At 40.9% G+C, this 12,415-nt stretch overlaps 1 protein-coding gene across 5 annotated transcripts in view; it reads right to left on the bottom strand.

Annotated features, from left to right (window-relative positions):
• Nucleotides 1-12,415, bottom strand: part of MAST2 (microtubule associated serine/threonine kinase 2) — a gene marked incomplete at its 5' end in the record, with an annotated part of 204,551 nt that overhangs the window by 166,987 nt on the left and 25,149 nt on the right. For 4 of the 5 annotated variants that reach the window (XM_079698500.1, XM_079698504.1, XM_079698501.1 and 1 more), the window contains 2 exons: nucleotides 3,213-3,355; nucleotides 8,612-8,759. In XM_079698500.1, coding sequence (XP_079554626.1) covers nucleotides 3,213-3,355; nucleotides 8,612-8,759 — 291 coding nt within the window. Of the gene's footprint in view, nucleotides 1-3,212; nucleotides 3,356-8,611; nucleotides 8,766-12,415 lie in introns of all 5 variants that reach the window. The other variant, XM_079698503.1, reaches the window with a different exon arrangement.

Genomic DNA, 12,415 nt, shown 5'->3' with positions numbered 1-12,415 from the left:
TCCGCCTGCCGATGCGGGGGACGCGGGTTCGTGCCCCGGTCCGCGAGGATCCCACATGCCGCGGAGCGGCTGGGCCCGTGAGCCATGGCCGCTGAGCCTGCGCGTCTGGAGCCTGTGCTCCACAACGGGAGAGGCCACAGCAGTGAGAGGCCCGCATACCGCAAAAAAAAAAAAAAAAAAAAAATGTGCCACCAAACATAAAATACCCAACTGGAAATCCTTGAGTAGGAGAATGGAAAGGGAGGAACTAGCCTGAGATTACTATAAGTAAGCAAATAGCTCTGGAAAGAAAGGCACAGGAGGGAACAAAAGGCAGATCCCTGGGAGGAAAGAAGTAACTGGATTCAGGTCTAAAGAAGTAATGATTTTACAAATCCATATATAAAAAAGACAAATAATCCAATTTTTTTAATGGGCAAAGAGTCTGAATAGACATTTCTTCAAAGAAGACATACAAAGGGCCAATAATCACATGAAAAGATGATCAATGTCATTAGTCATTAGGAAAACACAAATCAAAACCACAGATACCACTTCAGACCCACTAGGATGGGCTAAAATCAAAGACAAATAATAGCAAACGTTGATGACAATGTGAAGAAACCAAAAATCTCATACACTGCAGTTTATCAAACACTGCTACATTTAAACAGTTACCATACGACAAAGCAATTCCACTCACAAGAAAAATGAAAACTGTCCATGTGAAAATTGTAAACAAATGTTCATAGCAGCATTATTCATAATAGCCTAAAGGAAGAAACAACCCAAATGTCCATCCACTGACAAACAGATAGACAAAACATGGCATATCCATACAATGGAATATTATTCAGGATTAAAAAGGAATGACGTACTAATACATGCTACACAATGGATGGACCTTGAAAACATCGTCCTAAGTGAAAGAAGCTAGTTACAAAAGGTCACATAGTATAAGGCTCAATTTATATGAAATGTACAGTACAGGTAAATCTATGGAGGCAGGAAGTATATTAATGGTTACATAAGGCTAGGGGGATGTGAAAATATGAAGGTGATAGCTAAAGGGTATAGGAATTCTTTCTGAAATGATGAAAATGTTCTAAAATTGACTCCAGTGATGGCTGCATGTATCGACGAATATACTAAAAATCATTGAATTGTACAGTTTAAATGAGTGAATTTTATCATATGTGAATTATGTCTCAATCAGCTTTAAAAAAAAATTAATTCAGGAATATTCTACTTCAGTTGGCCTAAGCTAGGAATTCAGCAAACTCAGTCCAATAATTTCCTCTGCAACAAACCACCCTAAAATGAAACATTCAGCTTTACCTTAGTGGCAGTAGTTCTCAAAAGAGTGCATCTAGAAGTAGGTATAATGCTTTAAAGAAAATACAGGTGCCTGGGACCACCCCAGACCCACTGGATCAAAATCTCTATGACGGTACATGGATTTTTTTTTTTTAAGTTCCAGATGTTAAAGAGAGGAGAGATGGGGCTTTAATATACATGCTGAAAACAAGTAGGGAAATTTGAATATGGTTTTTATACTAAATTGATGTTAAACTCCTTGGATGTGACAATACAGGTGACCCTTGAACAATGCAGGGGTTAGAGGTACTGACATCTCCCAAACCCTCCCCACCCCTCCATACAGTGGAAAATCCAAGTATAAACTTACAGTTGGCCCTCCCTATCAACAGTTCTGCATCCCAGGATTCAACCAACCATGGATCCTATAGTACTAGTATTTACTATTGGGAAAAATCCACATATAAGTGGGCCCACCCAGTTCAAACCAGTGGTGTTCAAGGGTCCACTATATATTGTGGTTATTTAGGAGACTGTCCTTGATCTTAGGAGAAATACTTAAGGGGGAGGTGAGATAACGTCTGTTACTTGCTTTGAAATCTTCAGGAAAAAAATATACACATACACACAGATTAAATAAAATGTGGCAAAATGTAAAGTTACAACGAAATAGGTCAATCTAAGTAAGTTTAATTGGGTATACACTGTACCATTCTTTCCATTTTTCTGCAGGTTTGATATTTTCAAGATAAAAAGTTGGGGGCTTCCCGGGTGGCACAGTGGTTAAGAATCCGCCTGCCAATGCAGGGGACATGGGTTCAAGCCCTGGTCCGGGAAGATCCCACATGCCACAGAGCAACTAAGCCCATGCACCACAACTACTGAGCCTGCGTTCTAAAGCCCATGTGCCACAACTACTGAGCCCGCATGCTGCAAATACTTAAGCCCGCGCACCTAGAGCCCGTGCTCCGCAACAAGAGAAGCCACCGCAATGAGAAGCCCGCGCACCGCAACGAAGAGTAGCCCCTGCTCACCGCAACTAGAGAAAAGCCCACACGCAGCAACAAACACCCAACGCAGCCAAAAATAAAATAAATTAATTTAAAAAAAATAAAAAGTTGGGGAAGTTCCACAAATGACCCTGATGGTCCCTGTGGCCTAAAAGTCACAGACTTCTTCCCCTATCTCCACTTTCCAGGATGGACAAATGGACAAAACTTTCTACTCCCTATATGCCAACCCAAAAGATTTATGGTCCCAAAGAGTAGATAAGATTATTTTAACGGGAACAAGCTTCTGTTATTGTACCCTGCAAATTACTGTGTGCCTTGTCCTACATTTAGAGGGAAGAGTGTGAGATCAGCAGAAAGTTAATGGGTCCCCTAAGTAAAGAGGCAGGGCCACTGAGGGTAAAAGGGTACAAGATGCAGTAATAGGCAGAAAACAACCTGCCCAGACTACACAGCTTAACCTCTGTTAGGTCCTGTCTACTATACAAAGTCTAGACAAAGAAAAGCCTCATTCTTTTCACCCAGTATATACTGAACTGCCTACTATGTGCAAAACATGTTCCCTATCTTCATGTACTAAATATGTATACCACAGAGCTGTACACAGACGCAACACAACTTCACAAGATTTAGAATCATTTCTATGAGAAAGCTCCTTCTCAGGAAATTTATTCATTAAAGTTAGAATCATATTGAGTCTTATTCTTGACTCTCATTATATAATCAGTACCAGTGACAGCATGAGAGCAATCAGAATACAGTCTATTAAATTCCATTCTTTTCCGTACTTCGCTTTGAGAAATGAAACTAGCCAAACCCTAAAAAGGGAAATAATAGATGCAATAATGACGAATGACAACCAAGAACTTGTTCATGGAGCAAGGGACCATCTGTACTAACACTTACCAAGCCAGCAGTAAGAGAAGGCGCAGACTGTCCGAGGGACTGATTCCTCATTCGAACCAGGTTTGATGCTTCTCCTGAAGACTGCCAAGTCACCTGTCCCACACTGCTATGTACACTGCCAGGCAAGGGGAGCAGCTGCTTACCTTCAACAATAAGGTTTGGAAAATTAACAAATTATTAATTAATAAATGAAAAAATACAATGATATCAAGTGGATTACAAGTACATTGATCCAGAGACTTCCCTGGTGGTCCAGTGGTTAAGACTCCACCCTCCCAATGCAGGGGACCCAGGTTCGATCCCTGGTCAGGGAACTAGATCCCGCATGCTGCAACTAAGACCCAGCACAGCCAAATAAATAAATAATTTTTTTTAAAGTACATTGATCCAAAACAAAGTGAAGTCCCTCCACATCCATTTTAGAATCTGCAGCCCTCTAAAAATTCCAACTATATTGGTGGTGGTGAGAAATGCCAAGTGGAATACTGAACTGAGTTGATGACTATTTTAAATTCTCTGTAGGGACTTCCCTGGTGGTGCAATGGGTAAGACTCCACGCTTCCAAAGCAGGGGGCCCGGGTTCAATCCCTGGCCAGGGAACTCCGCATGCATGCCGCAACTGAGACCTGGCGCAGCCAAAATAAATTAAATAAATATTTTAAAAAATTAATTCTCTGTAATATCCACCACCATGCCAGGGCCCAACCCTGACACCCAACCTAGCAGGCTAGGAGCTTTCTAGTCCCTTCCATCCTACCTAGTTTCTCACCAACTCAATGCAATAAGAGTGGAGCTGACAGCTTTTCCTAGACAAATTTGGCCCTTAGGTTTCCAGAAGACAAACACTGAATATATACTATTCTTGCCAGGCTCCATGTGTTCAGTCCAGGTTGACCAACTGCCTTAATCCCACTGAGAGACTACAAGAAAGTCACTTATAAAGACTGAGCATCTAGAATTACAATGATTTTCTACCTGAGGTTCAAGTCCCATTTCAACTCCTTCCCTCACACCATTCTCCACATTGCTGCTAGTGATCTAATCAGAACAAATATGGTCACGTCATTCCCTTCTCATGACTCCCTACTGTTTAAAGAATTAAGCCACACTTTTTGCTCGTTTTGTTTTTTTCTGTTTTTGGCGGCGCCACACAGCATGTGGGATCTTAGTTCCCTAACCAGGAATGGAACCTGCACCCCCTGCAGGGGAAGGGTGGAGTCTTAACCACTGGACCACCAGGGAAGTCCTAAGCCACAATTCTTTTTTTTAAATTAATTAATTAATTAATTTATTTATTTTGGCTGAGTTGGGTCTTCATTGCCGCGCACGGGCTTTCTCTAGTTGCGGCGAGTGGGGGCTACTCAATGCGGTGGCTTCTCTTGTTGCAGAGCACGGACTCTAGGTGCACGGGCTTCAGTAGTTGTGGCACGCAGGTTCAGTACCTGTGGCTCACGGGCTCCAGAGTGCAGGCTCAGTTGTGGCGCATGGGCTTGGTTGCTCCTTGGCATGTGGGATATTCCTGGACCAGGGCTCGAACCTGTGTCCCCTGCACTGGCAGGAGGATTCTTAACCACTGAGCCACCAGCGAAGTCCCCTAAGCCACACTTTTTTTTTTTTTTTTGCGGTACGCGGGCCTCTCACTGATGTGGCCTCTCCCGCTGCGGAGCACAGGCTCCAGACACGCAGGCCCAGCGGCCATGGCTCACGGGCCCAGCCGCTCCACGGCACGTGGGATCCTCCCGGACTGGGGCACAAACCCTTGTCCCCTGCATCGGCAGGCGGACTCTCAACCACTGCACCACCAGGGAAGCCCCAGCCACACTTTTAAAACACTAAAAAACACTAAAAAGATCCTCTGTAAACCCAGATTATCTTCCTGGCCTCATCTCCTTCCATTCTTTCCAAACCCATTCACTCATTCAACTTAAATATTCTGCCCTGCGTATTCAGCTGGCTTTATCTTGATCATCAATTCACTTGAAAACCCTTCTTTTTCCTGGCAAAATCCTATTTGTCATGGAAATACCCACTTTATAAAGAGGTATGAGCAAAAGGAGGTTTGGGTTTTGTTTTTGCTATAACATATCCTTTTGCAGCAAACAAAGTGTGATGCAACTTATTTGCAGGGCAATTTAGCAAAACCTATTATAATTTTAATTGGAGTATGCTTGGACCCAGCATTCCACTTGTAGGAATGTAAAGAAAAAAAAGTAGACCAGAACGTCTCCCTAGCAATGCTCATCATAAAAAAATTGGAAATAAGATAAATGATCATTACCAGTTAATTATAATATCTTCACGTAATGACATACTGAACCCATTAAAAATAATGAGGCAGCTGAACATGTAGTCGAGAGAAATGATCAACATTTCCTGTTAAGTGAAAATAGCAGAAAGGACACATATAGGGACTTCCCTGGCAGTCCAATGGTTAAGACTTCACGCTTCTACCACAGGGGGCACGGGTTCAATCCCTGGTCGGGGAACTGAGATCCCACATGCCACACAGCGTGACCAAAATGTAATAAAAATTAAAAATAAAAAAAAAAATTTTTTAAAGGAAGCATATAGCATATGATCCCAATTTTGATTTTTAAAATAAAGTTTATATATATTTATATAAGATTATAAATGTATATTTAAATATAATGGAGTATATATAAATGGTTTGGAGGGAGGGAAAATAGAAGAAAGTAAAGATTAAGAAGGACTCTTCACTTTGACATGATGCATGTTATTATACTCAAATTTTTTATAACTGGCATATTTTATATTTTTGATCAGAAACACACAATTTTTAAAAATCTAGTTATCTTTCAAGTCTGCTCTCAAATGCGTGCTTTAATGAGAAGTCTTTCCATAAAATGCTCCACAAAAAATAATAATGGTTCTGTACTCAAAACTTCCACAAGCCCAGAGTAGAGCCTGCCTGGTTTCTTTCCTTCCTTCTGCAAATGTTGCCAAGCTCTCCAGGCGATCTGCCTATAGATGAGGATCTATATAACCTAAAGGAAAGCTAGTTTGTTAACTTCCCCCATCCACATATACAAAGGCTAGTATCACAACTCTATCTCTCTTCAAAATAAGGGCCTGCTCGGGAAAGAGGCTTACACAACAGCAGAAGAAACCCATTTGGACATCTACTGGTCAGGGCTTGAAGCATACCAAGAACTGCCAAGAATCTGAGGAACACAAACAACTTAAAAACAGAAGGAACAATATGAACAAATGGAGCAACTAGCCCTTTAGTGAACAAATACCTCAGAAAAAAAGAAAACTTCTTGGGCTTCCCTGGTGGCACAAGTGGTTGAGAGTCTGCCTGCTGATGCAGGGGACATAGGTTCGTGACCTGGTCTGGAAAGATCGCACATGCCGCAGAGCGGCTGGGCCCGTGAGTCAATGGCCGCTGAGGCTGCGCGTCCGGAGCCTGTGCTCCACAACGGGAGAGGCCACAACAGTGAGAGGCCCGCGTACCACAAAGAAAAAGAAAAAGAAAAAAAGAAAACTTCTTAAAAATTCTAATTATTATTCTTACAATAATTTGAGGATATTTTTAAGAAACATTCCCAGTTAAAGATGGCTGACTGAGCACATACTTGTATTTTTGTCCCCCAGGAAACTCCATTAAATGAGAATAAAGAGGGAATTCCCTGGCGGTCCGGTGGTTAGGACTCAGCACTCTCACTGCCAGGGGCCCGGCTTCGATCCCTGGTTGGGGAACTAAGATACCGCAAAATGGCCACATGGCCAAAAAAAAGAGAGAGAGAGAGAATAAAAACAAAATAAATAAACAAATAAAGGCTATCACCAGAGAGAGAAAGAGAGACAGAGACAGATACATAGACACTCTATGAGGGAATGAACAAAATTTGGGGAAAATCTAAAGCATATAGATGAATCATAACCAATGGAACTGGGCAAAGAAAGGCATGAGGTATAATAAGCTTAGTGGAGCTTTATAGTAGTTAAATGGGGCATCAGGCTGCCCTGCAAAATCTCAGGTAAGTTCAGTTCTCAGTACTTAGATACCTAAGAGGACATAAAGTAAGACATAAGGCTGAAATCAGAGTAACTGAAAATCTATAGACAGAACAGTCAAACACAACCACATTCCCACATTGTACCACTCAGTAGCCAGACAATTACCTCACAGGACAGAAGGGATTTATTAGCATCTCAGAGCAAAGCAATGGATTCTGGCTCTTAGGTGCTCAAAAGAAAAAAAGTTGATTCAGAAACAAAAGAAAACTTAAAAAAGAAAATTTTAATCCAAAAATAAAATATCTATTTACTCATAGAGAACTAGAAGATAAATACATCCTTAAAAGAAGAGCAGAATGCTATGGGAAAAAAACAAACAAGAAACAGCTCTATGTGATTAAATACATGACTGACAAAATAAAATTTCAATAGAAGAGTGAGAAGAGAAAGCCAAGGGAACAGCCCTGAAAAGGTACAAAAATAAAAAGAAACTGAAAACTGTTTACAGTAGGCCAAGGAATGTAATAGGATTACATTTGCTTCTTCAACTGAAGTCAAATGGATTCTCTTTCTTCCATACTCTATTGATTGCTTAAAACTATGCCACATTTTAATTGCTTCCTATTTGGGCATGATGTCCTTGTATTAATTTTTCCCTTTGAATTTTTTAAGACTTTTTTATGGATGAGGTGGGGAGGCACTATGGGCTTTGGAATGAGTTTTGGAAATAAGAGAAAAAAGAAAATAAAAAGAAGCAAAGTTTGTGAAGTCTACAGAAGTAAGCAGAGAGCACAAATCATATTGAAAGGGAATAACCAGTGATAATGGTCAACCAAGAAATACCCAGCAGGTTCAGGACGTTAGCATTCAGAGATGCCATGAGGAAACAGGGAAACAGTAAAGAAAGGAAGACAGCCTTACCCACAAGTGTTTTATATAACACTATTATGACAGAAGAATGTGTCAAGATGCCAAGTCAGTTGATACACCCTTAAATATTGACAAAACAGTCACACAACTCTCTTTGTTTTTTTTGTTTTTTGTTTTTTTTTTTTGGTTGCATTGGGTCTTCGTTGCTGTGCATGGGCTTTCTCTAGTTGTGGCAAGCGGAGGCTACTCTTCGTTGCAGTGCACTGGTTTCTCAGTGCGGTGGCTTCTCTTATTGCGGAGCACCAGCTCTAGGCACACGGGCTTCAGTAGTTGTGGCATGCGGGCTCTGTAGTTGTGGTTCGCAGGCTCTGGAGCACAGGCTCAGTAGTTGTGGTGCATGGGCTTAGTTGCTCTGCAGCATGTGGGATCTTCCCGCACTGGGGCTCAAACCCGTGTCCCCTGCATTGGCAGGTGGATTCTTAACCACTGTGCCACCAGGGAAGTCCCATTCCCACAACTGTTAAAAGAAAACAAAATTAGATACTTACCTGACAAAGAACTGGCCAGGCTTCCTCTCCGTAACTTAGAGTCATCCTGACTAAGTTGTCGTTGAAGTTTAGCTTTTCCAGTGGATGAAAATATGTCAGGATTACTGAGCTTCCTGAAGAGCAGAGGACTAAGTCCAGTTATCACATCCTTCAAAGTGAAAAAAGTAAAACATAAGCCTTTAATGTCTTTTCTGAAAGTATAAGAACTAACTTACATTAAATATCTCTACAACATTCATTACAGTTAAAAAGTGCCAACATTTTATATTTCCTGTCCAACAGCTAAAGCCAGAAACAAATTTCTTAGTGACAGCTGTTTGGGTATGCTGTGAATGATGTGGGACATTGAGTATAAAATGCCAAAGGAAAAATAGGGGATGAGATTCACAAGGTGACACAGTAAGGCACTTTGATAGGATATATTATCCATAATGAGTACATGTCTAATTATGTTTATTTACTTTTCTCCATTTATTCACACTCTTCCTGTATCTAGTAAAGAAAAGCATATTTTAGTTTTTAAAAAATCATAAATAATAGACCTTCCTTTACCTGTCATACAAAGTTAGAAATACCCCTAACATTCAATTAATGCTAAAGTAAAACTTAGAGCCTTCTTTATGTCTATAATAGGAGCTAAACTCATGTTTTCAATGAAAAATTATAATAGTACAATGGAGGAAATACAGACAATATGAAGCATTGACAGTGCCTTCCCATTGCCTTTATTTTAGTCTAACCCATCCCAATGCCACTTCCTCCTCACTCAGTAAGCATCATCAGGATGCAGACATTTTAATGTAAACACCCACCTAATTAGCAGCATTAATGAGAAAACATTCTGGGTAAAAAAATAAAAAATAAGGCAAATGAGGCCTATCTTTTATATTTTAGTGAAGGAAGCTACAACAAACACAGATAAGTAGCACATCAATCTGACCTGGACAGTACAAAGACAAAATGAGAAGCATAAGGAGAAATAACTGAAATCTATGTTACCTGCCATTTGAAAAACAAGACACAAGCAACTGGTACCATAGCAATACTCAAAGCCACAGGGGGGTGGGAAATAAATGGAAAAATGCCTGCCTCCTTGAGAAAAGATTTTTTTAGAGCCTCTAGAGGGGACTTCCCTGGTGGCACAGTGTTTAAGACTCTGTGCTCCCAATACAGGGAGCCCAGGTTCGATCCCTAGTCAGGGAACTAGATCCCACATGTAGGCTGCTACTGAGAGTTCACATGCCACAACTAAGGAGCTGGCGAACTGCAACTAAGGAGCCAACGTGCCTCAACTAAGGAGTCAGTGAGCCACCACTAAGGAGTCCGCCTGCCGCAACTAAGACCCAGCGCAACCAAATAAATAACTTTAAAAATAAAGCCTCTAGAGTCATATACTGTGACCGGTGAGTTCACACACAGGAAAGTACAAACATTGCTTAGCGGTGGCCATCCAGAATATAATTTACAAATACCCCAGCATAAAAAGAAGAGTGAAGTTGATGAAAAATAACTGAAGAGAAAAGGAAAAAGGTTTTTTTCATTTGTTTTTTGGGTTTTTTTTTTTTTTTGGCCGCACAGCGTGGCTTGTGGGATTTTAGTTCCCCAACCAGAGATTGAACCTGGGCCCTTGACAGTGAGAGCACAGAATGCTAACCACTGGACCACCAGGGAATTCCCGAGGAAAAAGTATTTTTAAAATTGGTAGTAAATGAGACTTCCCTGGGGGTCCAGTGGTTAAGAATCCACGCTTCCAGTGCAGGGTACGTGGGTTCAATCCCTGGTCAGGGAATAAATCCCGCATGCCGCACCTAAGATCCCGCATGTCGCAACTAAAAGATCCAGTAGGCTACAACAAAGATCTCGCACACAGCAACAAAGATCCCACAACTAAGATGCCACAACTAAGACCCAGCATAGCCAAATAAATAAATAAATAAATAAATAAATTTTTTTAAAAATTGGTAGTAAATGGATAAAAGGATAAAGGGGGATATTTAGGCACTGTACCATTAAAGCAACTGATGTGCCCATCCAACTCTAAAAGGAATGAGCAGGGAGAAAGGGGAATTGGAAGGAGTAGTCAATGCAAAAAGAGAAGGGAGCAAAGGAACAGCCTATATTCCCACCAACTGGTGTGTCGAGGATGAAACAGTACCTATGCATCAAGTAGAAACCATGAAGAAAGCAGGGTCTGGGCACTAATGCTGGTGACCCATCAAAAAGGGCTGGCCATTCACAGAAGCAACACCTCAGCAAGCAGCTTTGGGTGGAGGGAAGTGAGAAGGCCTTGTAAGATATCATGCTGAAGGAATATCCTATGTGAAGGCAATATGGAAAGGAAAGTATCCCAAAAATATCTTACAAATGAACTTGAGAGAGTCAGCACTTGGATGCCTGCTACACTGTATGGATGAACAGTTAGTCTTAGCCACAAAAGGATCGACAACCGATGGGATTAGATCAGCACCAGTTAAAAGAAAGTTGTGGCTCATGGGCTCTAGAGCACAGGCTCAGTAGTTGTGGCGCAGGGGCTTAGCTGCTCCACAGCATGTGGGATCTTCCCGGACCAGGAATCGAACCCGTGTCCCCTGCACTGGCAGGCGGATTCTTAACCACTGTGCCACCAGGGAAGTCCCAAAAGAAAGTCATATCCCTTTCAATCTCCCTATTCCCTATCATAACATACCAAAGTAAAGAAGCCAGAAAACAGAGGAGAGGAATAATGAAAGCAGATCATGCACCTTCTTATTCCGAGTCTCCCCTGTCAAAACTTTGCAAAGGGAAGGAAATATAAATGGGAAATGAAATTCAACTTTTAAATCAGGAACGTCTTTTTAACTTTTACTTAAGTATATTACTCATTTCAGAAAAGTACATATACCTAAGCATGTAACTCAATAAATTTTGCAAGTTAAACATATCCATGGAACCAGCATCAAGATTAAAAAAAAAAAAAAGACATAACCAAGCATTCCAGAAAGCCCCCTGTGCACCCTTCTAGTCACTACACTACCCCTCCAGGGTAACTACTATCCAGGCTTCGAACAGAACATTAGATAAATGGAATCACTCTGTATGAACTGTTCCGTATCTTGCTTCTCTTGCTCAGCTAGACTGCACTTTTTAAAGCAGCAGAACATTACTGAATTTACCAAAGAATTCATTAAAAGACAGGAAAAGAGAATGAAGCAAATAAAACAGAACCACACATAGCCCAAGAAAGAAAAAGGGCATGGGAAGAGGAACTTCCTTTCTAACTTCCAAACTAATTTGCTTCTTGCAGTTTTCTAGTTCCCATTTCTAGTCACTTATGAGAGATCCAGACAAACCACATGTTTTCAGATTCAACAGCATACCACTGTACCCTTATAGTAAGCTCCCCCTTTCTGCTTAAATTGGATCAAATTTCTATCTGGTTCCTATCATTTCTACACTCAAATGATTCTTCAGCAAAATAGGGAGTTAAAGGAGGGGAAGGAGCCTAGGATGACTTCCAGGTTTCTGGCTTGGATAGTATCCCAGGGAATATAGCAAGAGAAACAAGGTTACAAATAAAACACTATTATGGCAATATTAACATAACTACAAATTGCAGTACTCTTCCAATAACTATTAGGGAAACTATAAACATTTAACGTGAAAGAAATAAAACAAAGAAGACATGAATAACTCTCTTCAACTACAAGAGGGCTATCTGTTACAGGAGAGTAAACTTCTTACTTCAGAGGCCAGTTTGATATACTGGATAAAAATAACAGAAGGAGAAGCAGGTTTAATTATAGGAAGAACCATCTAACAGTGAAA

This window comes from Hyperoodon ampullatus, assembly GCF_949752795.1.
Source record: "Hyperoodon ampullatus genome assembly, chromosome: 2".
Taxonomy (NCBI): domain Eukaryota; kingdom Metazoa; phylum Chordata; class Mammalia; order Artiodactyla; family Ziphiidae; genus Hyperoodon; species Hyperoodon ampullatus.
Note: the sequence above shows the minus strand (reverse complement) of the source record. Positions and strands in the feature narration are given on the sequence as shown.